Here is a 27,361-nt window from a genome sequence, read left to right as displayed (position 1 = left end):
GTTACTAACTCTCTGTCCCTCTCTCTTCCTCTCTGTAAAAAATCAATAAAATATATTTTTTTAAAAAAGATAAAACAAGTGCCGGCAATTTAGTAATCTGCATTATCAAAGTAAGAAGGGCGGGGGGGGGGGGGGGGGGGTTGGGGGGAGGCCAAAATCAAAATAAACAACAGCTAAGGCACTGTGCCTTTGAACAGCCTATTAAACAAATACCAGCTTAAAAACTGGATTACTGCAAAATTTTATAAACATAATAGAGTGGAACTTTTAACGTGAATGCAATATGCAACCAGCCAATCTTCCAAAGAGATTCATGCTGATTTTTTTTTTTAACATACAAGAATAGCAGTAAGGGACAGCAAAAATAAATAAATAAATAGATAGATAAATAGATAGATAGATAGATAGATAGATAAAATTTAAAAATAATAAAACATAAAATAAAAAAGAACAGTAATGGCTTCCAACTATTTAACACTTAGGTGTTTGATGCTTGCTAAGTTTTTTATATATGTTAATTGCATTAATAATCCTGGCAATATATAAACTAGGGAATAATCCCACTTTACAGATAAGGAAATTGAGGTTCTTAGTATTAACTTCCAAAAATCATACCATGAGAAAGAGTGGAGCTATAATTTGGAACTAGGTTTGTTTGAATCAAAAACTCATCCTCAAACCATTGTTCTACAATGGCGCTCATTCATTCAACATATCTCTTTAGTACCTACTGCTGGGATAATCTGCAATGCGTTGGGGACATATTTGTACACAACACAGTCACTACACTTCCAGGGTTTAAAGTGCAGTGGGAGAAACATACAATCCAATAATCATAGAAATAGAAGTAAAATTAAAACAGCAACTGTGGTAAGATTTCTGAAAGAAAAGATGGTGCTCTCTGAGCACATATAAAGCAAAGGGAGCTCACACAGTCTGGGATCAGGAAACATTCATGCAGGGGAGTCACAGAGCTGAACTCTGAATGCCATAGAGATATAAGTTAGGTGAAAGACATGGAGATTGAGAGGGGAAACCTAGCACACAGAGGAAAACACATGTGAATAGGCCTCAGAAAACAGGCCTCAGAAAAGCTCAGAACAACTGTCCAATGAGAGAGAGAAAAACAGCAGGCATTTGTGTCTGGAGCAGAGAGTAGAGGAAGGGAGCATGGCACTAGATGAGGCTTCTCTCTCAGAACCCTGGAAAGCAGGAAGTTATGCTGAGCTTAATGACATTTTATCTAAATGTACACAAAGAAAAAAAGAAAAAACTTCTTTCAAGTCTATATGTTCCATTTTTAAAAGTAATGAAGCTTCAAGAGTAACAATGAATATTTTCTTTCTTAAATCTGTTGCAGTCTGACTGTGAAACACTAAGCAAAGACTATGTCCCTTTGCTGATTCTGATGACCAGCTCCTTTTCTTCCCCCGCCTCCCCCTTACAGCTGCTGGATTCAGGCTGCCTTCAAGTACCAATCTGACTCCTCCCGGGCCTACCATTTCCTGCCTTTTTCTGTAATCTTTCTTTTTACCACTGTCTGATCTTCCTAGAGCAAAATGTGATTATGGGATTGTCCTGCTTCACCATCCTTCAGTGGGTCCACTTTGTTTAATGGGGAATACATGAGCTGGCCTTATCTGCCGATCTAGCTTCATCTTCTGTTAGAATATACTCGAGCCAGAATTTGAGGATGTCCAGAGAGCAGGTTCATTTCTTGATGCTCTGCTATTCCTAACTGATTGGCCTCATAGACATGGTTCAAAACATCTTCTTCCCTGCCCACATTACAAATAGCTGAATGGGGGCAACTGGCGAGGGAAGGCAGGAGGGCAGTAAAAAGCTTCTTTTAAATAAGGCCTCACCACGAAGTATAGTCCATAGCCACACCTGGCTGCAAGGGAGGCTGGAAATGTGTTTTGGATTCTGGGCATTCATCAACTCAAGTACTTCTGTTAGTACAGAAGAAGGGAGAAAATGAATTTGAAGGATTAACTATAGATATAGAAATTTAAATTAAGATGCATTTTTTTCCTAAAGCAAATAGGGTCCAAACTAAATGATGCAATTGATATTAATTCTTCAGTGTTTACTGTATTTTTTTCTGTTTTGTTTTTATTTTGTTTTAGAGTTTTTTGTATTAATTATAAATTCCATTTGGGGGGGAAAAGGTGCAATGTGAATGTTGATCTACTCTTTAGCAAATGTTTCTAGTATAACTTTAGAGATATCTATTGCCAAGCTAATTACTGCCTCTCAGAACTTCTACATAATTTATTTTTATTCAGATTCTCCAACAATTAAGAAAGTGTTTTCATACTTGCAATTTTATAGTATTTTTATTTATTTATTTTAGGGAGAGAGAGGAAGGAGGAGAGGGAGAGAGAGAAACACTGACTGGTTGTTCCACTTTTTTATGCATCCCAGGGTAGTTTCTTGCATGTGCCCTATCAGGGATCAAACCCTCAACCTTGGCTTTTTGGGAGGATCTCCAATCAACTGAGCTAACTGGCCAGGGCCAACTGTAAAATATTTTCAAAGACTGTGAGTGATTCTCCAGCATCTAAAACTTCAGAAATAAGCACTTGGTTTCACCCTGAACAACTACTTCTTTTGTACTGACCATGAAAGGAGGCTCACTTTTCACATGGATTCAGAACTGGAACTCCTCTATTAAGTCCTGCCAGGTAAATAGGAAAGTAAGATAAATAAAGACCCCTTTCTCGTTTGCTAACAATCCTAGAGATGGACTAACTTTGTGAAGTTTTAAAACACACTTTCATTAATAAGTCTTGATTTGGCTTAAAGTGTCACAATACCATTCCTAGCCATAAGTACATAGCCCTGAATACAAAACTCCTTTCTTTACCTTCCCCGCTGTTTTGTTTTGTTTTGTTTTGTTTTGTTTTGTTTTAAACAAACCAGGGCTGAAAATACACTCTTTGAAACTAAGATTAAAGGAAAAAATCTACTTGAAATGCAAATGTTTAAGTAGTTATGTCCCTGATATTGGCAATGACCTTGAACACTTTAGCCAAACACAAGTAACTAGTCCTTAAATCATTAACTTACTTTGAATTCCTAATAGGTCTGTGTTTGGTGATTTGGGCAACAGATTTTAAGTCACTATCTTTACCTGGAATGGAACACTTCAACTGGATTAATCTGGATGTTAACAGAAATGAGACAAAACTCTGATATTTTGTATCTTTCATCTCAAAGTTACTTTTCTAAAGATATTACATTTTTAAATATCTATCATAGAAGATCTTAGCATGCTAGAACTAGAGGGAATATGATATTAGTTTTTTTAAGTATTTTATAATTTGTACATACCTATATTTTTCATTTTATTATCTGTACTCTATGCAAATATACTATCAAAGAAGTCCTCATTGTACACTGCCACCACTAGAGCATTACAAGTTCTTAAAGAGAAAGACCAAACACGTATCTTTTGGAATAAGCCTGAGGTAAAACACATTATAGCAGACTTAGATAAATTATAAATTCATAAACACCAAAAATATTAACCACTTGTTCTCTTCAACCTGTATGGATAGCCCTAACCTTTAAAGACACATTTCTAAATTTCAAAAATGAAAATTACAAGTTGTCCTATGCCCTCTTGTATTTTCTAAAATTCTGTAATTTTTTACTACTTTCTGGTTTTATATTAGCAAATTATTTCCAATTAAACTTTTCTGCCAACAGTAGTTAAAGTACTGAATGCATTATTTATTACCCATCAAGAAAAAGAGTCAATCTAAATTAAGACATGGTCTCATAAAATGCTTACAAATTCACTCTTTGCACATGTAAAAACAAAGGTAAACTTTTAGAAATATTAACTTTTCTTTAATGTGGCTATAGCATGCAAACCATTAAATAAAGATATATAATTATCTTTTTGCAGATTGTAAGTTTTATCAGATGTTGGGGTGGGCAAGTGCAGATATATGAGATTATTAAAGTACCTATTAGCAAGACTTAATCGAATAAATCCAATGACAACCTTCATCCATTTCAAAAGAATTACCAGCATGGAATCACAAAACATTTAACAATTACATTGGCTATTTTCCAGAGAGGAAATGATGTTAACAGTTACTTGGGGTTTTGAGCATAGGTATATTTTAATTAACCAAATATTCATTCAATAAATATTTATGGAGCTAAGCCCTTGAGACACTCAGTGACAAAATAAAAAATCCCTGCCTTCAAAGAGCTTACATCCAACCAGGAAGGCAGGTGATAAACAGTAAAGTATATTTTATGTAATAAGATGATGTGAAAAAATGTAAAGCAGGGTAAGTAGAATAGAAAAGGTTAAGGCAAAATGTTAAATATGTTATCCTATGAACCAGCAATTTCACTGCTAGGTATACCCAAAAGAATTGTGAACATATGTCCACACAGAAACTTGTAAACAAATATTTCTAACAGCATTATCCATAATAGTCAAAATGTAGAAACAACTCAAAATGTTTATCAACTGGTGAATGGCTAAACACAATGTAATATAGCCTTACAATGGAATATCCTGTATAATAAGAAAGGAATATGCTAATTAGCCAGGACGCCCTCACGGTACCATCTGGCAGGAGCGGGTGGGCGTGGCTGTGTGCCCCACAAGGCCAGGCACTTGAGTTTGCATCAAATAAAATAAAATGCGTTCACATGCCCGAAGATGACAGGGTTCAAGGAAGGAAGGGCTCCAGTTTCGTTTCTCACACCCAGCTAGGAGGACTCCCTGGGGCGGCTCTCCCCTCCGAGCCCTGAGCAGGACGGGTGCTCCGCTCAGGCCTGGGAGCCCCAAGAGGAGGTGGAGCACAATAGTTTTCCTCTGAACTCCGCGCCCAGAGGTGCTTTCCCTGGGAACCCAGAAATCCGCTTCCCAGGGTGACTGCGCAGCAGCCAGACCTGGTGAGCCAAGGAGAGGGCAATCTACCCAGAGGCCACGCAGCTGCCATAATTGAAGTTACCCTCAATGGAGGAGCGGGGTAGCAGGGATCAGAGTCAGCCATGTCAGCAATGGAACCCCAGCTCCCCACCAAATGACTAGAACACATGGACCTCAACGGTCCGCAGGCCCCCCTCAGAGCGCTGACAGCAGGGCTCCCACAGAAAGCAAATACCAGGACCTGCAGTAGCATCCAACAGGCAGGTCCACAGAGAGCAGAGAACCATGGGGAGTGGGCTTAGTATGTCAGTAGGATATTCCCTGAGGGCTCTCAGATTGGAGAGGGTGCAGGTCAGATTCAGGGACCAACCCTTCCCCTTCCCCCCCATGTACAAATTTTGTGCACCAAGCCTCTAGTTTAACAATGAAAGGAATGTATTACTGATACATGCTACAACATAGGTAACTCTTGAAAACATTAGGTTAAATTAAGCCAGACACAAAAGGTCAAATATTGTGTGAATCCGTTTATAAAAGGCACCTAGAATAGATAAATTCATAGACAGAAAGTAGACTAGGAGTTACGAAGGGGGTGGATACAGGAGAGAGAAAATGGGAGAGTCATTGCCACAAGGATACAGAATTTCTGTCTGAGATGATGAAAATTTTCTAGAAACGAACAGTGGGGAAGGTTTCCCAATATTGTGAATGTACTTAATATCAATGAGTTTTACACTTCAAAATGGTTAAGATGACAAATATGTGATGCATATTTTACCCCAATTTCTTTTAAAAGACACTATGAAGTTACTATTAAATTATCTACTAAGCAATGAGATCTAAGCTCATGCCCTGGTCCTTTTTGTTCTCTTTCCCCCATAAAACACTTCCTTAGAAGCAGACAGAAATCAGAACCATGCTTACAATGACTTCCCTGATCATTGGATCTGCTATTGTGACTTGCCTTCATACTCAAGAGTGAATAATCCAAGTGAGGCTAAATTCTATCACGCTGTAATTTGAAATTTAAGAATAGAGACTCCCAGTATAGGAAATACTGTACTTGAGTCATGTAAATGGCAAGGATCAGAGAGATGGTTCTACTCTGAGATTCCCACAGAAGCCCTGAATGTCTGCCTTTCCTCATGCTTGGTTGTTGAGCTCATCATTCCATTTCTTTGAGCTCCTCCAATATCCTTCTCAGAAACTGCCTTCTTTGCTTAAGGTAGCCATAGATGGTTCCTGCTCCTTACAAACAAAAGTGCCTTACCTCTAAGACAATATAATTTTTCAATTCTTAAGCTTTATCCATGTGGGCAAAGTGATATATAAGTACCCTTTGTCTTTCAAACCCTCTGGGCTTTGGAGATCAGATAATAAGAATGATGACAGCAAGGGATACTTATAGATTGCGTTCCAAGAGTTCCAAGATAATTCAATACAAGGATTGCAAATACTTGAACTAAATGTGAGTTGAAACAGGAGTTGGAGAGCACATTATAAATTATACACTTTATTTGCTACTAGAAAAGTTAACTGACAACATTTTAATCCAGTTTTGTTTTTCATTGGAGTTTGTGTGTTTGTATGTTTGTTTGGGCTCTCATATTTAGCTCTAGTTACCCAGATAATTCCTTACATCACCTGAAGAAACCTCTTTTCAATAAGAGGTACTATGTGGAGAGTGCTAGTGTCTGCTATTAGTGACTGTTTCATAATTAGTCATTGCCACAGGTCTTGTAGAGCTAGATATCTAGGAATTACTTAACTGGAAACCTCTGTTTTCTCTAGGACTGTGTTGAGAAATTGCTTTGGATAACTAATGCATAATAAAAGTCCAGCATTTTGCAATTTTCACAGAGATTTTTATGATGGCATTTTAACAGTGGCTCAAAACCTCTTAGTAAGAGACTGAACCTCAATAACACACTTGAATTGTAACTATGAAACACTGGGGATGGATAGAAATAAGGAGGAAAAAAATAAAAAGAAAATATCCAATGGAGATGGAAACATTGCATAAATTCTCCCATATAATTGCCAAGTTTCTTCTTGACTAGGCTTTGCAGTCCTGTCCTCATTATCTCAGGTCTAAACTCGTATTCATGACAAGGTATGAAGGCAATCTAAATAAACTCAGAGGGTCTGAACCAAACAAAGTTCTCATGTTTGGTAAATAAGCATAAAATATGTTCTTAGACTGTCTTCTATCTTTGCATATTACAGTGATACCAAATTGTTAACTTCCTTTTTTGGAGCTATTAGAATGAACAGTAAAACTTCAATTTCTTTCAGTGAAAGAAAAAAGTATCAAGAATATATGATCAAAGTACGAGTATAGATTTGGGACAACTATCCATCCTGACTGTCCTTCAAAGTTCAGCTCAAACACCACCTCCTCCTTGAAGCCCTCTTCAGGTGATACTAGGCCAAGAGAAAGAATCCTCTTCTGACTCCCTGTTATACTGTTTTCAAAATCATTATGGCATTTGGGGGGGGGGGGGGGGGGGAATGCCTTATGTTTGATTTTTCAATACCAGTCTTATCTCCATTACTAAGTAATTCCTACATTGATTTCACAATTATTTCTTAAACACCTACTATGGAATTATTACACATACCAGGAATACAAGGATTAAAAAAACAGAGTCAGTTCCTGATCTTGTGACATTTACAATAATGGGAGCAAAAAAGGTTATCAAATGCTCATGTCTCCCATAGATCCTAGCCAATGTCATACAAATTCTCAAGGAAGTTTGAATTTATGAGATAATAATTAAATATAGCCCTGACTGATTTGACTCAGTGGAAAAAGCATTGGCCTGCGGACTGAAGGGTCCCAGGTTCGATTCGGGTCAAGGTCATGTACCTTGGTTGTGGGCACATCCCCAGTACGGGGTGTGCAGGAGGCAGCTGATCGATGTTTCTCTCCCATTAATGTTTCTAACTCTTTATCCCTCTCCCTCTCTGAAAAAAAAAAATCAATAAAATATATTTTTAAATAATAAATTAATATAGCTTAATATCTGGCATCTCTTGATCCTATACCCCCAGCACATAGTCAGAGCTCATTAAATATTGATTGGGTGAATTCATGATTCAATCTGCAGCAAGCTCCAGCATAGACCAAGTCACCAGGAAAGTTGCATGGGCTTGATTCATGATGTGTGTAGACACATTTTTTATTTTAGGATTAAAAGTTTTTTGTGAGTAACTTGATAATTTAACTTAATCTTTTTCTTAGTAATTTTTTTTTAATTTCGGAATAATTTTAGAGAAGTTTCAAAAATAATACTGAGAGTTCCCATGTACTTCACCCCTTCACCCAGTTTCCTCTAATGTTAGTGTCTTACATAACCATATTACATCAATACTAAAAAAATGAACATTCACACAGTAGTAGGACCAAAACTCCAGATTTTATTTGCATTTCCAGTTTTCCCGTTAGCGTCCTTTTTCAGGTCCAGGACCCAGGTCAGCATACCACACTGTGTGTAGTCATCCCTTCTCCAGAGTCTACAATGTGGCAATTTCTCAGTCTTTCCTTGCTTTATGTCTTTGGTTTTTGTTCTTTGTTTACCTTTTTAAATCAATTAGAAAATTTTGAAGAATACTAGTCAGGTATTCTGTAGAACATCCCTCAATTTGGATTTTTTTTTCTCCTAATTATAGTGGAGGGAGGTGTTTTGGAGGAGAATACTGCAAAGGTGACGGGCCCCTCTCATTACATGATATTAGCTGGTGACCCTAACCTTGATCACTTGATTAAAGCAGTTTGTCAAATGTGTCCACTGTCAATAATTTAACTTATTCTTAATTAAGGGTCGGAGATCTGTGGTTGTGCATTAGTTAAACTATAAAATAGCGATGGTTAACCAATCTTTGATTTAAATTTTGAAAGAGCTAATCCATCCATTCCAAAGACATTCAATAAAAGCATTTAATCAACTGATTTCATTCACACACAGACACACACACACACACACACACACACACACACACACACAAAATCTCTCACAAACTAATACCTATAGAAACTGACTCAGGCAATAAAAGTATCATAGTGAGTACAAAGCTTACTAAAACGGCTGAGTCAGCCTTGCTAAAGTGCACACTTCTTACATGCGTAAACAGACTTCTTCTAAAATTAGACTATATATTTACTGCATAAGTTAAATCAGCCATTCATAATTATTCAGCATTACTGGGCAGGCAAACATTTTTCCATAATACATTTTAAAATACCAATAATAACCATGAACAAAAATATTTCATGGTAAACATATGACCATCTATTTCAGCAACATGCAATTTCCTAGTTTGTGGTTTTCTCCACTGACCATGACCAGGGAAACGCTTTATTTGTGCTTTTTAAAATAAATATTGTCAATGAACAGTAATAAGAAACTGAAGAATGCTTAAAAAACATTATTTTCATTTTAGTGAACTTACCTGACTATAAAAGTAATAGGTGTGCAAGTAACATATATAGAATCTAGGAAATATATAAGCTATAAACATTAAAATCACCCATCCATTTACCAAGCAGTGCCAACACAATTCTATTTCCTTTCCCTATTTTCCATGTGTCTTATTTTATATAATTTCAGTTAGAATCATGGTTTTCTAAAGGCATGTATTAAAGACTTCCCCATCTAAATCTGCATGGGAATCGAATGATAATCACACACAAAAAGGCATTAATAATTGGAGAGGCTTGGTTTTATACATTAAATAAATTAATGAATAAGTGATCATCAAAGTTTCACGACTTTGATTATAACCTGGTGACTCCTTAACTAAATTCTGATATAAAGTAGAATAAAGTTGATTCAGTTTTTATGCTCCAAATTTGTCAGAAAGTCCACTGCTATTTCTTCTTTTACATTTATATATGAAGACACACCCTGTGCCCAGAATTCATTTAAAAGTTTGAATCTATGATATTCTGTCTATATTCTGTAAGTTATCTACATACTATCTGTATTAGAACAGTTCCAAGGGGAAAATGTGGTTATCAAAATTGTTACCTGTGAAGGAAAAAAAAAAAAAAAGAAAAAAAAAAAAAAGCTCCTGTTAAACTTAGAATGAGGCCAAGCAATTGTCCCTAAATTCTATTCCACCAAAGCCAAGAATCAGGGGCACCTGAAGAGGGAGGATTGTTTCAGTGTTTCCCAAATTGTATATCTCTAAGACAGAGCACTAAGTTAAGTATACAATTTTACCTATATATTCCCAAAAATTCTAGTTTAGCACTTCTTAGTCGGGATTCAGGAATCTGTAGTTTAACAACTCCACCAGTGATTCTCATCATGAGAGAAGTTTGGGAAACACTGGTTTACCTGATTGAGCTCTCTAAGAAAGGGTCTAACTGCGGCAATGTTATTTATGGGATGACTTCTAAGTTTAAGAAATAGCCATCCTTTTCAGCTTAAAATAAACTTTTTGTTCACCATTTCAGAAACTCTCTTTGTATTCAAGCTGATTTCAGGTTCCATAACACAACACTACTGACCCTTAGACCTCCAAAGCAACTCAGTATTCTTCCTCCCCACTAAGCACACATGCAAAGGTCCATTGGATTTTTAGATATTTTTTATCATAATAACATATGCCTTAGAACAGGGGTCAGCAAACTCATTAGTCAAAAGTGCCAAATATAGACAGTACAACAATTGAAATTTCTTTTGAGAGCCACATTTTTTAAACCTAAACTTCTTCTAACGCCACTTCTTCAAAATAGACTCGCCGAGGCCATGGTATTTTGTGGAAGAGCCACAATCAAGGGGCCAAAGAGCCGCATGTGGCTCACGAACCGCAGTTTGCCAACCACGGCCTTAGTCAAAACAAAGCTAAGTTTACATACCTAGTGTAGCAGGAAATGGTGGCTGTTCCTTGGAAGGGTTCTATTTGGAAGATACTAAAGATAACTTACAAATTACGCAAAAATAATTTGGCTATAACCATTCCTTGATTCATCTATGACTTCCACTAATCAAACAATCCTAATAAGAGATTTTTAAAACTATAACAATAGCATAATTGAGTAAAACAAAGAAAAGATAATAAATCAAGTCTGTAAGCATTTAATTTTTTTTTTTCAAGTGTAAGCAGGAAAAAGATCAGGCAAGGAAATTCAAGGAACTATAATTGAGAATAAATGTAAGCATTTACACAGTTTTGTTCATCAAAGGAAGTAAATCAGACTTATAAACTGTGTGACCCACCATCACACTACCTGATGTCCACCTTTGACATGGAAACAAAGGAACTGAAAAGTTCACAGAATTTTCCAAAATCAAGCAGGAAGTAATAATGAGAGCCCTGATCTCTCTGGCTAAGAGACTGTAGTCATGTGCCTCCTAAGGACAGGGATACTTTCTGAGAAATGTGTCCTCAGGTGATTTCCTAAGGCAAACATCATGGACTGCACTTACACAAACCAGATGTCTAGCCTACTCCTGTCATTGTATGTATGGTATTACACTGTTATACAACTGACTGTGCAGTAGGATTGGCTCACCAGCATCACCACAAACATGTGAGTAATGTTTTATGCTAAGAATGGAGGCCCAGTGCACAAGTTCGTGTACGGGTGGGGTCCTTTGGCCTGGCCCACAATCAATCAGGGCTTATTGGAGCCGATCAGGACTGGCTGGCCAGGAGGAGGTTGGCTCTGGAAGCACATTGACCACCGGGGGGCAGCTCCATCATAGTGACCAGTCGGCCAGTGGTGAGTAGGTCGCTTAGGCTTTCCTATATATAGATGTTACCATGATTAAGACGTCACTAGGTGATAGAAAATTTTCAGCTCCATTATAATCTTTACTAGAGGCCCCAGCCCAGCCTGCACCTTCTCCAATCTGGGACCCCTTGGGGGGATGTTCGACTGACAGGGATCAGGCCTAAACCGGCAGTTGGACATCCCTCTCACAATTTGAGACTGCTGGCTCCTAACAACTTGCCTGCTTGCCTGCCTGATTGCCCTAACTACTTCTCTCTGCCAGCCTGATCGCCCCCCTAACCGCTCCCCTGCTGGCCTGATTGACACCTAACTACTCCCCTGCCAGCCCGATAGCCCCCAACTGCCCTCCCCTGCAAGACTGGTCACCCAACTGTCCACCCTTGCAGGCCTGGACATCTTGTGACAATGTATGGGTGGCCATCTTGTGATGTGAGGGTCAATTTTTAGAATTTTACGAAATATGAAGTATCTGATGTGGCAACAACCATAGAAGAAAATCTCAGTGTAAAGAAAAGGGAGAAAGGGGAAAGGGACAATTAATACTGTATTTGAAATTTGCATATTACCTCTTTATTATATAGGATGGCATCCCTATTGTAATATGCAGTTAACCAAAGCCTTCTTATACCTCATGGGGCTATTGCAGTCACTGCCTCAATGTGTGGTCACCTGACAATTTTCTGAGACCTTAACTAGTAGGTGTTGATTCTTAATAGATCCTGAGATCTATGTGCATACACATGCACACACACACACACACACACACACCAATACATATATGCACACTTGTCATTTACTAATCTGTCAGCCATGCAGAGAAGAGACAATGAAGGAATTCATTACCTTTCCCTGCTTTTACTATCCCATCCATTCTGGGAATTCTGCTATGCTCATTCCCACCATGTGGTACCTGATCATTGATCAACTTGAGGGACCCAGAAATATGAAGTATCTGATGTGGCAACATCCAGAGAAGAAAACTTCAGTGTAAAGAAAAGGGAGGAAGGGGAAAGGGACAATTAATACTGTATTTGAAATGGTACCGCGCATTCCGAAATTCCCTCCTTCATTTTTAAAATACGAACTATAGTCCTAAAATGCACCAGTAGCAAAAATTCATTTATTTAAAATATGTACCATCTTCACTCAATAAGGTTTAAAGCAGTTTTCCTGAAGTCAATGTGTTTCCAAAATGATGTTTAGATGAAAATTTAAGTTAGAAAATACATAGCAAGTCCCCTTTGCACCTACACAAACTGGGGAAAGAATACTTCAGTTTGAAACAAACAATTCAGTATTCAGAAATATCAGGTAGACCCTGGTTAAAGAATAACTAGAGAAAAAAGGGAAAATGCAAATCTTCACAACTGAGGCATTCTAATTTCTCACATACTGGGAAACACACTTACAAGCTGTGTCACAGAGCCTAAGAAAACCCCTCCACATTTCCAGTTGGAAGTGCCTCTAAAAAAGGGCCTGATAAACTCTAATATAGTGCAACTCGGTGATTTCTTCAACTGAAAAAATGTGTTACTAGTTGCAAAAATTCCCAAAGCTAAATAATAATGTGTATCCTCCCAAATTTATTTATATCTTTAATGTTAAAAATCAGGCAAATTTGCAGACAAGCATTATTAATTTCCTCAAAATGATGTGTAAACTCAGTTCTCATTAACCACTCTCCTAAGTTAAATTAAAAACAAACAAACATCCGGTTGCTGTCAAAAGAGCTAAAATAGAAATCAGAAACTTTAAGCCTAATTTTTAGCTCTGCCATTGAGTTTTTAATATTAAGGGGAACAAAGTATTTTGACTAAATACAATGCCAATGTCTCCAATCCAGGTCCTGATTCACTTTAACAATCCACACATCTTTTGAATAAATTTAATGGCCACAAATATATAAGCACTAGAGACCCGGTGCATGAAAATAAATGCAATGGGGGAAGGGGGCCTCAGCCTGGCCTGCCCCTTCTCACAGTCCAGGAGCTTTCAGGGGTGTGAGGCGACCCAGAGATTAGGGGAAGGTGACACCCCCATCACACCTCTGCTGCTGCCACTGCCAGCAGTGCAAGCCTCGACCAACCCTGGGCGGCTAAGGAGATTGTGGGACTCCGGAGGCAAGTATTCGGAGCAGCTGGACCTGACTGGGGGCAGGCCCAGCTGTGCTGCACACCTGTCACCCTTGTGGGGCTGAGGGTACTGGGCACTGCCATCTTGTGGCTGTGAGAGCCTCCATCTTTGAATGTGTGGCAGTCAATTAGCATATTCCCTCCTTATTGCCTGTGGGTGCCACCATTTTTGTGAGGGTGTGATGGTCAATTAGCATATTCCCTCTTTATTAGACAGGATAATGTGGATTTTCCTAGCACTTTCCAAAAAAAATGGACTCTCATTTCTGTCTCTTTTATTCAATTTTACTAGTATAATACCCCAGGGGGATGGGCACAGCTGACACAAAAAGAGAATATGACATGAACAAGGTCATGTGGCTAATTAGCAACAGGCCTAGAATAAGATCTTCACCTAATAAAAGAGCAAGAAAGTTCAACTAGAGGCATGAACTCTGTCTTTGACACAGAATGTGTATAAATAATGACTCTACAGCGATATAATGAAAAACCATAACTACCATGCCCTAAAATCAACTTGCAAAAATACATCTCTACCAATTGTGTTCTAAGTGAATAAAATAGATGATGCTACTCTGCCTAGAAAACATCATGTGGCATGCACACCAGTTCCTGGGGCTTTATCACTCCTAAAAGATTAAAACTCCTAAAAGGACGATGAGTTTCACAAGGTTAAAAAAAAAAAAAAAAAAAAATACCCAATCAAAACACCAAGCTTCACCAATGCCAGCATTTCTAAAGATCCTCAACTGAGAATCAGCTGCACAAAGGTCTTATAGCAACCTCAAGACCCGGTTCGTTAACAGAAAACAATACTGCACAAACACACTGTAAGGAAACTTAAGTTTTCAAAACACCAGCAAGAGCTACTGGACACAAATAAGCAACATTTATACAAACGTATATACTACATGAAAGGTCAAGTTAATTTTTTACTCAAGGCTTAAAGATTATGACGCGCAACCAAAGAAACGAGCTCTGGAGTGGGAGTCTGGAGACAGGGTTCCAGTTCCAGCTGTGGCATTAATGTATTCTGTTTATCTCTCTTGCCCTCGGCTCCTATATCTCTAAAATGAGAGGGGCAGACTCCACAACGGCTAAAGTTGTACCTTCCTGACTTCCCATCGAAAGCCCTCTGTGCCAATAGCTACCCATCCACTATAAAACATGACTTTTTGTTTGTCCAGACTGTGCACTTTACTCCTAACCCTTTTTATTATTTTGTCCACAACTGTAACCATTGCTCATGGTTACAATAGTTAACACTTTTTATAAGTGTTTATTCATTGACAGATATCATGCCAAGCACTGTACGTATATTAACTTCTTCCTCACCATACCCTCTGAGACAGAAACCATTATTCTTGTGGTTTTTTGTTGGTGGTGTTTTGTTTTGTTTTGTTTTCAAAAATGAGGAAACTGAGAAACAGCCATTACGTAACTTCCTTGGGGTGAAAAGGGTCACAAGTGGAAAAGCCAGGATTGGACCCCAAGCATCCAGACCCTGGAGCACTCCCTGCTTAACTGCCACAGGTATGGAGTCTATGGAGGCTAAGTGTGAAATGCAGCAAAGTTCATTGGCAAAATGCTGTTGGGCGCCCCCCAAAAAACTGAACTAACACTGTAAATTCTCCCAGAAACAAATGGTAGCTCAAGACTTACAAACCCAGCATAAGCACTGGCCAGCCTTTCTTAATACCCCCACACTTCAGTTTGACAAGTAAATATCACTGATCTTAAAGGGATTCAATTAAATCTCCCTTCCTTCTTTCACCCATGGGGAGAGGTGGGCGCACACATAACAGACACTGGAAGTTCTCCTGACTTCCACGCCCCCTGCAGAGTAGGCACCACTCCGTTATCACAGGGCTGGAAGTCACACTCCGGGGCACTGCATGTTAAGTCACGTCTGTTAAAACCTCACTGCCGAAAACAGTGAGTGACCGAGTAGAAACACCAGTTCCGCAGCCTGAATTCTCTGAACTCAGCAGTCTGCCTGCTGAGTCCATGCAGTAACAACTAAATACATGCTCACTGAATAGGTGGCAGTGTGCACTTGAACTGCGACCTGGTATTCTCAATCAAGACCGTGAAAATACTCGTAATCAAAAAAGTCCTGTTGAACCACTAGCATGCTGTTTTAACATGTACCCCATTCATAAATCAACTCGAATCTCAAGGGCATTGCACTGAGCTGAGTTCCAGGAGAGCTTCATCATTGCAATTGGGCCAAGCCCCGGGAAGTGGAGAAAGTAGGTCTGAGTTCTAGCACTCCGCAGGCCGACGTGACCTCTGAGGGTCCCAGCGCCCCGGAGGGCGGCCTTAGGCTGCCCGGATGGCGGGGCGAGCCCCGGTGTGGCGGGGCCAAAAGGAAATTACTTAAGCGCCGAGGGTATGGGCCGCTGCACCCGCAGGGCAAAGCCACACTTGAGCTCACCCCTTTGCTTGCCTTGTCTTCCAGGTCCTACCTAGGCCACGGACTTGTATCGCCAGTTCTTTACAAACCGGGTCTGGAGAGACAGGGGGTAGAGAGCGGTAGCGAGAAAAGATGGGGAGAGGAGGTGTGTTGTTTCACCTCTAAGGGGGTTAAAAACAACAACATTGTAATCAAAACAACCCGTGGAGAGGCAGCCAGCGAAGACTTCGCCGGGCCTGTCTCGGGGCTTCTGAATCACTTCCTCCTTTTCGGAGCGTCTCCGAGTGGGGAGATTACGAAGTTTTGCAGAGACTATCTTGCCACTCGGGGCAGCTTCCTGCGCGCGGGCGAGCGGAGCGCACCCACCGCGCCGCCCGCGGGCGCCGACCCAGCCCCGGAGGCCGGGCCCCGGCACCGCGCGCCGCCCAGCCCGGCCCGGCGGCTTACCCCAGCGTGCTGATGAAGCCGTTCACCGAGCCCTCCGCGTACAGGGACACGATGTCCCCGATGTAGAGGAAGCTGGACATTTTATCAGACATGCTGCTTCATGCTCCAGGGTTAGATGTCCTTCCTCTTCTCGCCGCCCTCGCCGCCCTCTCCAAGGAGCGGAGCGGAGCGCAGCGCACGGCGGCGGCGCCCGGAGCGGCTGCAGAGGGCACGGCCGGGGCGCCCAGGGGTCGGCTCGGCAGCCCTGCCCCGCGCGTGGGGGAGCGACGCCGCAGCCGCGCGGACACCTCGGAGCCGCAGCGGTCGCCTCCCGGGCAGGTTTCCTGTTCCTTTCACAAGTTTTCTCGCCGACACCTTTGCTCCTCCTCCGGCGTCCTCCCGGCCCCCTCCCTTCGGTGCGCCCCGCCGCCGCCGTCCTGGCCACCGCGACGCTGGGGGTTGCAGGCGAGCCTCCCGGTGCCCTCGGGGGAATTTGGGGACCAGGTGGCGCTGCCCATTGGGCGCGGGGAGGAGAGGAGCCCCGGGAGGAGGGAGCGGGGGGCCAATCAGGGAGCAGCGGCCGGGGGCGGAGCTGGGCGGGGGCGGGGCGACGCCGGGGAGGCCGGGCCACCCGGGGAGCCGCGCGGCGGCCGCTGAAGGGGCGGCTAGGGGAGCCCCGGAGCCGGGGAGGCCGCGCGGGGTAGCGCCCAGGGGAGGCTAAAGCTGGGGTGCGGCCGTCCCAGCTGGGGAACGTGGAGGATGGCGGGCGGAGGCGATTTCCCGCAGCTTGAAGCAGGCAGTGGGGTGAGGACTGGCGGAGGATGGGAGCCCCGGGCTGAGCCAGCGGTTCGCCCGGAGATGAACGGGAGGAGCCCGAGTGGAATGCGTGGGGGTGCGTGGTTTGCTGATGGAGGGAGAAGAAGGTGTCTTCTGAAATAAAGGGGAAAATAGAAATAAAAAATGAATGCATCATAAAGAAAATAAGAGGAAAAGTAAGGGAAGAAGGAAGAACGCAAGGGTCTCCCTTTGGAATATGCAGTTTGGGTTTTTAATCTCAAGTAGATGGCGTTCGTGCAACTTGACCTGTCAGCAGATGTCCAGGTGGAGGCGGCCTCGGCGGAGGGAAGCTCACCTGGCCGAGCCAGCAATTTTTATGGCCAACCGTTGGCGGTAAACCTTCTCTGAAGCCTCCAAGACTGCGCCTCCTGCTGTGAACTCCCAGCCCAGGTCTAACCTTCCACCTCCTGGAGCCCCTGGTCACGGTGTCCATGACAGTCTGCTGGCTTTTCAAGCTGCCGGCTCTTGAGAAGGACAAATACCACACCATATGGTTTCACTTGGATGTGGAATCTACAGAACAGAATAAACAAAACGGAACAGGACTCACAGACACAGAGAACGGACTTTTGGCTGCCAGAGAGGCGTGGGATTGGGAGGTGGGTGGCATGGGTGAAAGGATTAAGTACAAATTGGTAGTTACAAAACAGTCATGGGGACGATAAGTACAGCATAGGGGATGTGGTCAATAATATTGTGATAATTATGCATAGTGCCCTGTAGGTCCTGGAAATATCACGGGAACACTGTAAAGCATCAATATATGATTGTCTAACCACTATGCTGGGTGCCTGAAACGAATACAAAATAATACTGAGTGTTAAGTGTCATCGAAAAAAAAATGTTTAAAAATTTAAGCTGCCAACTCCTAAAGCTCCAGCATTCACAATGAAAATGGTGGCTGGACACATTTCCACACCTTCTCTGTTACTTCTGTAGTGCCCATCTTATCACATCCCTTTAGAAGCCTTTGCCCTACCTTTCAGGAAGACCCAGAGAGGGGAAACTCAGAGCAGCGTTAGGACAGTCCCCACCCAAAGAATTTGTGACCTACGTAATCCCTCCAGAGCAAGGTTTGCAGAAGAGCGAAGGAACTCAAGGCGTGCCGAGGGGGGTGTGCCAATTTGTGCAACTGGCCAAATTTTTTAATTTCAGTTCAAGAATGTCCTATAGTTCAAAAAAAGTTTTGTTTGAGATGTAATCACATAATGGAAAGATGAAAGAAGCATAAGCTTCATATGCAAATGTTTGTGTCTAGAAAGCCCTGAGGATAGAGAATAGAATGTTAGACACAGAATCCAGGAAATGCCGGTGCAAAGCCTGTACATGTTGAGATAAGCTAGACCCAGTCATTGCCCTACCATGCAGCTGACAGATCTCTCTTTACTTTTGTGTTCTCCTTGGGAAAAGGTTACTTTGAAGCTTAGATATGCCTGTTACATGATGATGGAATGTCCATTTGTCTGCACACATGATATTACCATTAGGGACCTCCAAGACATTAAAAAACTTGGGTCAGAACAAGATGATGAACTACTAAAAAACTTGGGTCAGAACAAGATGATGAACTTGGAAATGAAGGTTTCTGTTTATCAAAGAGATCCATGAATTAAATTCTATTATTCATCATATTGCTCAGTCCTGTGCCATATATCCAATGGATGTTCAACAATTATTGATCAAAGTCATGAATGTTTTTCTTTGTTTCCTCTAGACCCAACCTATCTGTGGACAGCATATTACAAAATAAGTGGGTGATTGTTTGTGCTAATGGCCAATGAATAGGTGTGAACTTCAAGCCAAGTACCCAAATCCAATGGCTTTCTTCCTTCTAACCTCAGTCCTACCACTCACCGCCCACTGAGGTGTAGTCTGAGAATTGGATCAGGTCACAGTGCTGTGTTGGCATGGCAAAAACGGTCAACTAACCACCAAAGACTCCTTAAAATGGCTTTCCCAGCCTTAGCTATATGGCAACTCTGTCCTTAGATTTGCTCAGCTCAGAAACCTTGGAATCTTTTTTTTATTCATTTTATTTAATTACAGTTTACATTCAACATTTATATTAATTTCAGGTATACAGCAGAGTGGTGAAACCATCATATACTTTAAAAAGTGTTCCCCTGATATTTCCAATATCTACCTGGTACCATATATAATTATTACAATACTAGAGGCCCAGTGCATGGATTTGTGAGGTCCCTCAGCCTGGCTTGCGCCCTCTCCCAATCTGGGACCCCTCAGGGGATGTTGGACTGCTGGTTTTGGCGTGATTCCCCATAGGCCAGGCAGAGGGACCCCACTGGTGCACAAATTCATGCACCAGGCCTCTAGTATGCATATAAGATCTTTGGGTAATCTCTTCCCAACCTCCCTCTTCTTTCCTTCCCTCTGAGATTCATCAGTCTGTTCTGTGTTTCCATGCCTGTGGTTTTTGCTCCTTCATTGAGCTTCTGCCCCTGATGGTCAGTGTGCATCATAGCTACTGGATGGTCAGCTGGTCAGCCAGTTGCTTAGGCTTTTATATATATAGATTATTGACTGTACTCTTGGAATCATTTTTAACTTCTTTCTTTAATACCCCACATTTAGCCTATCAGCAATTCTGTCAATTCTGCCTTCAAACTATAGACAAAATGTTCCATCTTCCAATAAAAACCATCTTTTTCATCCAATGGAATCACCAGTCTCTTAAGAATCTAGGCACAAAGTCTTGCAGTCACTTTTCATTCCTTTCTCTACCTGTTTCTTCCTTTCTTTTATCTCAAAAATGTCTCTCCTTTATCTTCTCTGCTATCCTTGCTCTGCTCTATCCTATTGCCTGCTCACTGAAGTCCACTTTTCCAGCCACCCAGAGTCACCATCCTCATGGCAAGCAGAGCCTTCTCCTCACAAAGTTGATGTGATCAAAACCACTCAAACTGACAATGACACCCCATGGTCTATAGAAAGGAGTTCAAAGGCTTTAATACACTGATGTGAATATCAGAGCTTGTGGACATCAGTCCATCTAAATGGATTCTCCTGTGCTGAGAATATGTGACACCTAATGACCTGGCCTTCCACGCTGTTCATGGTCTGGTCCCCTTCTCCTTTTATAACCTCAATTTTCACTCTTCTACTCCTGATTTCCTCATGAAAAGCCAGACTTCACACATATAAGCTGGCACTTTCCATCTTCGTGCCTTTGAATATGATGTCCTGAAATTCCTCTTCCTCTTTCCTTTCTCCCACTGCATCATGCCCAAGTCCCACTTTCCTGATGAAGCTTCCCAGGCCACTCTGATCCTAGCATTCGTGGGTCCATAGGGCAAGAATAATTGGAAGAAAGTGAGTCACCACCTTCTAGCTGCGCGTGCATGCACACACACACACACACACACACACACACACACCACACCCCCTCTACACACAGGGTCCTCTCTCATGCATGGGGGCAGAGCTGGCCTCAGAACACAGCAGCAGCTCACTCAGCACTCATTGTCACAAAATCCTCTCTTTTTCCCTAATAGCCCAATTGTTTTATATCGTTGGTTAGAGAGAAGGATTTTTCAGCATTATAACCCTGATTTTGGAAACGTTTCCTTTCAAAATTTGTATCTTGGTCCTATTTATGGCATTTTATGCCTCCCTTGAAACTCCCAATTCAATAACCTATTAAAATATTCTTCTGACCTGCTGAAACCGGTTTGGCTCAGTGGATAGAGCATCGGCTCAAGGGTCCCGGGTTCGATTCCGGTCAAGGGCATGTACCTTGGTTGCCGGCACATCCCCAGTAGGGGGTGTGCAAGAGGCGGCTGATCGATGTTTCTCTCTCATCGATGTTTCTGACCTTCTATCCCTCTCCCTTCCTCTCTGTAAAAAATCAATAAAATATTTTTTTAAAAATATTCTTCTGACCTATTTGATAGGGTCACGGGATCTTCGAGATATTTACATTGCCTGCCATTGAATTGCTCATGGCCCAGTCTTGATAACAGAGAAAATAAAGATTTTTAAGGTTAAGTATATGAATTTTTCAAATCTTGCCTACTTCCATTTGCAACAATTCTTTCCCAAGTATAAGTTTATGTTTCCGGCAAAATCTCAGGACAGCATTTATCCAACTCTGAAAAGGATCCCATAACTGAACACCAAAATATTTAACAATCCAACCATCACATAGAACAGGTTTAAGTTACTAACACACTAATTTACTCTCTGCCAGTCTTCACTGAAATAGATAATCGCTGAAGCCTTGTTTTCCTTATATGTAAAATAAGGGCAATAATGGTGCCTACCTCCTAAGTTCCTTCTGAGGTTTAAATTAGAAAACACATTCAAGGGCTTGGCATGGCACCTAACTCAGAGTAAGTGCTGAATAAATGTTAGTTATTTTTATGATTATCATTATGTGAGAGAAAATCAATATTGAGGGTCATGAGAAACCAAGCATGAAAGATGCTGTAACCTATTTAAGAAGACACACTCGTGATAAAGCCAGCACCAGGCCCATCTCCAGAGACCCATCAATAGCTCTTTCATTTACACATCAGTCCCGTCTGCAAACAGTAGTCAGTGTTTGAGAATTATTGAAATTTTGATCTCTATCAAAGATATTTGAAATTTTTAAAAAATGTTTGTAACAGAAGAAAATCTTTAACAAGGAAATGTCAGACGTATGGGGAAAACAAACTTTGAGACATAAAAAAATAAAAATAAAAGGTTGCTCCATTTCCAGCCTGGTGCCACAAAACCACCCAGCGTGTCACATGGCCACTCTTCCTTCCAGAGCTGACAGCTTTTATATCTTCACAGAAGAGAGCAGATAAAAGCCAACAAGAAAACTGCCAGCTAATGACAGAGCTCGCTGCCAGGCTTGTGGTTCCCGGGATGACAATGGGGAGACTTAAGGCAGAACGTGGACTGTCCCAGCGTCTCACAGACTTCTGGTGACCGTACGTAGGGCAGTGTGGACAGTTCAGTTCCTAAACTTCAAACTAAGAGAGATTTCTCAACGTATAATCCAGCTACCAAGATCCCCAGCAGTATGGACTGCTCTTAAAGGTTTATTTCAGAAATATTTACCTCTCTTCATGAATGGAAACAGACTACTAAGGCCAAACTCACCAACAGGTAAATATCAATGGGAAAGATATGAGAACAATTTTTTAAAATTAAATTTGTTGGGGTAGCATTGGTTAATAAACATATAAGTTATAGGCATACAATTCTATGATACATCATTTGTCTATTTCATTGTATGCTCACCACCCAAAATCAAATCTTCTTCCCTCTGGTAACCACCATAATGTTGTCTGTGACTATGAGTTTTTGTTTGTTTGTTTTTCTTGTTTGTTCATTTGTTGCTTTCAATTTTATATCCCATATGAGTGAAATCATATGTTCCCAACTTTTCCTGTCTGGCTAATTTTCTTGGTAGAGGGAAAAGAGATGGACCGTGAGGAAGGAAACTAACATACATTAATAACTTCCATGTCTGAGTCTCTGTTGCTGAACACTCTTCATATATTGTCTAAGAACCCCCATGAGATGATTGCTATTATTAGCCCATTTTACAGTTAAAGAAACTGAGACTTAGAGAAGCTAAGGAACTTAACCCTGGGTCACCAAATTAGTAAGGCACATCAGGAGGGGAAGAGAAAATAAAACTAAAACTCAAAAAAGGGCAAGACCTGGGAAAATACACCCAAGAAATTTTGAAGACTTTTTTTTTCACAAGTTGACACAGTAGCATGAAGGCAGAGATGTGGAAAACGAAATCATTACACTCAGCTGTGGATGGCACATGCTGGGAAACTGTTTTGATTTTGGTGTTTTAATCGATATTTTTCTATTCATGCATATTTTTAAGAAAATGTTGATTATGTTCTTCGTAGTGAAATCATAAGCAGAGAACATACAATTTTGTGTCAGTCCGTTTTTGCAGGTTTGGTGTCTCTTTCAGAACATTTCAGAAGAAAAAGGTGCTATGTGAAAATTCAATAAGCCTGTGGAAGCCGAATGCACCCTTTTTGGAGGAAACAGATTTAAGATTGGAATGTAGTTCTCCATGACAACCTTATCAGTGTTTGTAGTCTGCTTATTTCCAGGTACCATGTTCCAGGAAAGTGTTGCAAGCAAGGGTATTACCATTTTGCCTTAGCTAGGGGCCTTAGGCTAAGCAAGGATTTGGTCATGTTCACCATTACAATCTCTGCCTATCAAACTGGAGCAGGAATGATAGTGAATAAACCTTGCAATAAATGACACAAATACCGATAGAGAAATAAAGTGCTAAACCCTTTTCAATCTGAGCTTTTTACAGATATTCAAATGGACCTTAACTCAACTCCCCAAAATTCTCCCAAGTCAGATTGCATCTAGTCTCCAGAATGTGTTAAGGCTATTGCACACTGAGTGGCCAGATTATTATAATCTCTGAACACATAATAATCTGGCCACTCAATGTATATCCTATATAATAAAAGGCTAATATGCAACTTTGCCCCCTCGACCAGGAGTTCGACCAGCAGGCAGGCCAGCCAACCACCCATGTCCCCTCCCCCTGGCCAGGCTGTCCGGAAGCCACCCATGCATCATGAATTCATGCACCAGGCTTCTAATATATATATATATATATATACATATATATATATATATATATATATATATATATATATATATATATGTATATATATATATATATATACACACACACATACACTGAGTGGCCAGATCATTATGCATTCAAAGATCATAATAACCTGGCCACTTGGTGTATAAATCTTTAGTATTTTCTATTGAAGTCGGATTACATTAGAGGAAACTCAGGTTTCCTTCCAATGTTGCACCCATCACAGCTGCCTCACACAGACTTTCATTTCCCTGAAAGGATGGGCACCTACCACATACATCACTTCCTACCCATATTTGTGTGCAAACTAAGATAACCACAACTCCAGGTTTTGAATACATGCTTACTTCCTGGTAGGCTGTTTAAGATCTATATTTGCATTGTAGAATCTCTGAAAGAACTTGTAGATAATTGTGGGTGGAACCAGAGGATGAACAGGGAGTAATCATAGCAAGTATAAGAACACTTGCTACAGTATCTGTTCTGTTTGATTCTGATATCCTACTCACTGGTCACAATTCCTCCATTCTCACATCATTTGAAATATTCTCCCCTAGAGTCATTCCATAATCGCCCATATCTCTGACACTACTGTATTTCTTAATACATACCATCTCCTTTATTACACAGGCATATACTCGCCCATGAAAACATACCATATTGGGTATTCAGTGGCTATATTACAAATCGACATTAGCTTTACTTTGCATTCTTTTAATCACCTGATTTATAGTTACTAGTATTTTCTTCCAACTCAGTATTTATCTAACTTGTTTTTTCCTTTGCAGATGTTCTTATTGGCAGCCCTATTCTTTTTTTTTTTTTAATATATTTCATTGATTTTTTACAGAAAGGAAGAGAGAGGGATAGAGAGTTAGAAACATCAATGAGAGAGAATCATCAATCAGCTGCCTCTTGCACACCCCCTACTGGGGATGTGCCCCCAACCAAGGTACATGCCCTTGACCGGAATCGAACCTGAGACCTTTTAGTCCTCAGGCTGATGTTCTATCCACTGAACCAAATGGGTTTCAGCATGGCAGCCCTATTCTTGAACCAAGACAGGGACATGGAGAGAGGAGAGCGAGTTCATTTTTTCTGCTCTCCCCTCTGCTGCAACACAGCTCACTCACCCAAGAGGCAGCACCCACCAGGCACCATTCATGTTTATTTCTGGCACAGCCTTTGTTTTTTCCTAAGAGCCCTGTTAAAGTTTTCCTTGCATTAGATGCTTTTGGGTTGCTCCACTTCTAAGTCTCTACCCATTTCCTCCACCTAATTGATGAAAGCATCAGGTTTCATTGTCTCGCTGGGTTCTTTTCATCAGGACTAGTCAACCAATACCCAATAAGACACAGAATTTGGACACAGAAAATGAATCGTGTTGCCATCCACCTGACAATGTTTTTTTAAAGCAAGTAGACGTAAACATTATAAAGGTTTTGAATATAACCATGTATTCAAACTCAGTGGGACATACTGGCAGTCACTTAACTCGTTCAGCAAATATTCATTGAGCAGATACTATGTTATAAGAACTATGACAAGTGATAAATTTTCAAGAATGACAAGAAACTGTTTCTGCCCTCAAGAAGTGTGATCTTTGCCCTGGCTGGCTTGGTTCAGTGGATAGAGCGTTGGCCTGGAAACTGAAGGGTCCCAGGTTTGATTCTGGTCAAGGGCACATGCTCCGGCTGTGGGCTATAGCCCCTGTAGGGGGCATGCAGGAGGCAGCCGATCAATGATTCTCTCTCATCATTGATGTTTCCATCTCTCTCTCCCTCTCCCTTCCTCTCTGAAATCAATAAAAATATAAAACAAAAAGATACAAAGAAAAAGAAAAAATGTGACCTTTATAAACATTTTTTAGAAAATGCCAACAGATTTTGGTAAGTCATTGAGTGGGGATTAAGGGAAAAAATTGATATTAAATATTTTATGAATTCTCTAGTCTAGTTGCATCATGCCTAAAGATTGATTCTAAAGTCAGAATTAAGGTGAAATTGAATTGCTCTTTAAGCATTAGAACCTCATCAAGAACTGTCACGTGCTCATACCTGAAAGATATGATGCTGCTAAAACAGAGAAGAACAGATGAACAACTCCCTCTCATGCTCTCACCAGGAGCTACACCCACTCACAGGCAGTCAAAACCTCCTCAACTACTCAAATTGTTATTTTCTGAACAAAATATTAAAGCCTAAATTAAATTTGGTTATATTTCAACTTCACAATAAAATGAAGCTCCTGAATTTCTTGGATTGCCCCTTTCCTCTGATAGTGATGTGGTATCATGTATGTTATTAAGAAAGCATTTTGCAGGGGAGGGGAGTTTAGAAAGCTGGTCTTTGGAGGGGGGAAAAAAATCAAAGCATATGCTGTCACCTGTGAACAGTGAGTATAATAATGCATGCCCTCCAAAGCATACATACAAAGAAAATACAAAACTTACATTTTTAAAGATAATTATTAATTACTAGAGGCGCATTGCACAAAGATTTGTGCAAGAATAGGCCTTCCCCTGGCTTCTCTCCCGGCCGCCCAGGAGCCTGCAAGTCCTTGCTCCTGGCCGGAGCACAGCTCCTGTAGCTCCCTCCTCCCCCCACCCTCCCCATCATAGCAGGAATCCTGCTCTGCCCAGCACTCCATGCCTGCATATGCAAATTAACCTGCCATCTTTGTTGGGTTAATTTGCATACTCATGCCTGATTGACTGATGGCCATCACAGAGGTACAATCAATTTGCATCATTTTCTTTGATTACTGTAGCTAGAGATCCACACGGGTAGAAAATACAGAATTTGAGTGGTTTTAACAATTAAGGGATGTCAAAATTTTTCATACAAAATATATTCAAGTATTTACTCAACAAAATAGTTAACAAATAAAATTGAGCATCTTTAGGAGCAGTATTTTCTACTTATAAAAGCCAAACCTGTTTTATTATTGGTTTCTGTAATTTATCCTCATTAAAATAGATGCATGATGTTTTGTGTCTCTGTGTGTGAATTTCTTGTAATCAGGTATTATATGGTTGTGTATTTTGACACTTGCAAATGTGTTTTTTCAATTCTAAAGGAAACAAAAATGGAAACTTTCTCTTAAGTTACACAAACAAAATGTATAGAAAGAGGAGGAAACCAAAGCAAAAAGAATGGAAGGGCCGAGACCGGTTTGGCTCAATGGATAGAGCGTCGGCTTGGGGACTGATGGGTCCCAGGTTCGATTCCGGTCAAGGTCATGTACCTTGGTTGTGGGCATATCCCCAGTAGAGGGTGTGCAAGAG

General features: G+C 40.9%; 1 protein-coding gene across 1 annotated transcript in view; it reads right to left on the bottom strand.

Annotated features, from left to right (window-relative positions):
• The window catches only part of ITPR2 (inositol 1,4,5-trisphosphate receptor type 2), a 416,442-nt gene extending 399,308 nt beyond the window's left edge, over positions 1–17,134 (bottom strand). Inside the window, exon 1 of the mRNA XM_084877146.1 lies at positions 16,644–17,134. Coding sequence (XP_084733272.1) covers positions 16,644–16,735 — 92 coding nt within the window. The 5' untranslated portion in view covers positions 16,736–17,134. The remainder of the gene's footprint in view (positions 1–16,643) is intronic.
• Between the last annotated feature and the right edge of the window lie 10,227 nt (positions 17,135–27,361).

Source organism: Pipistrellus hanaki (genome assembly GCF_964339955.1).
Source record: "Pipistrellus hanaki genome assembly, chromosome: 3".
Lineage (NCBI taxonomy): Eukaryota > Metazoa > Chordata > Mammalia > Chiroptera > Vespertilionidae > Pipistrellus > Pipistrellus hanaki.
This window is presented reverse-complemented; position numbering and strand designations above follow the sequence as displayed.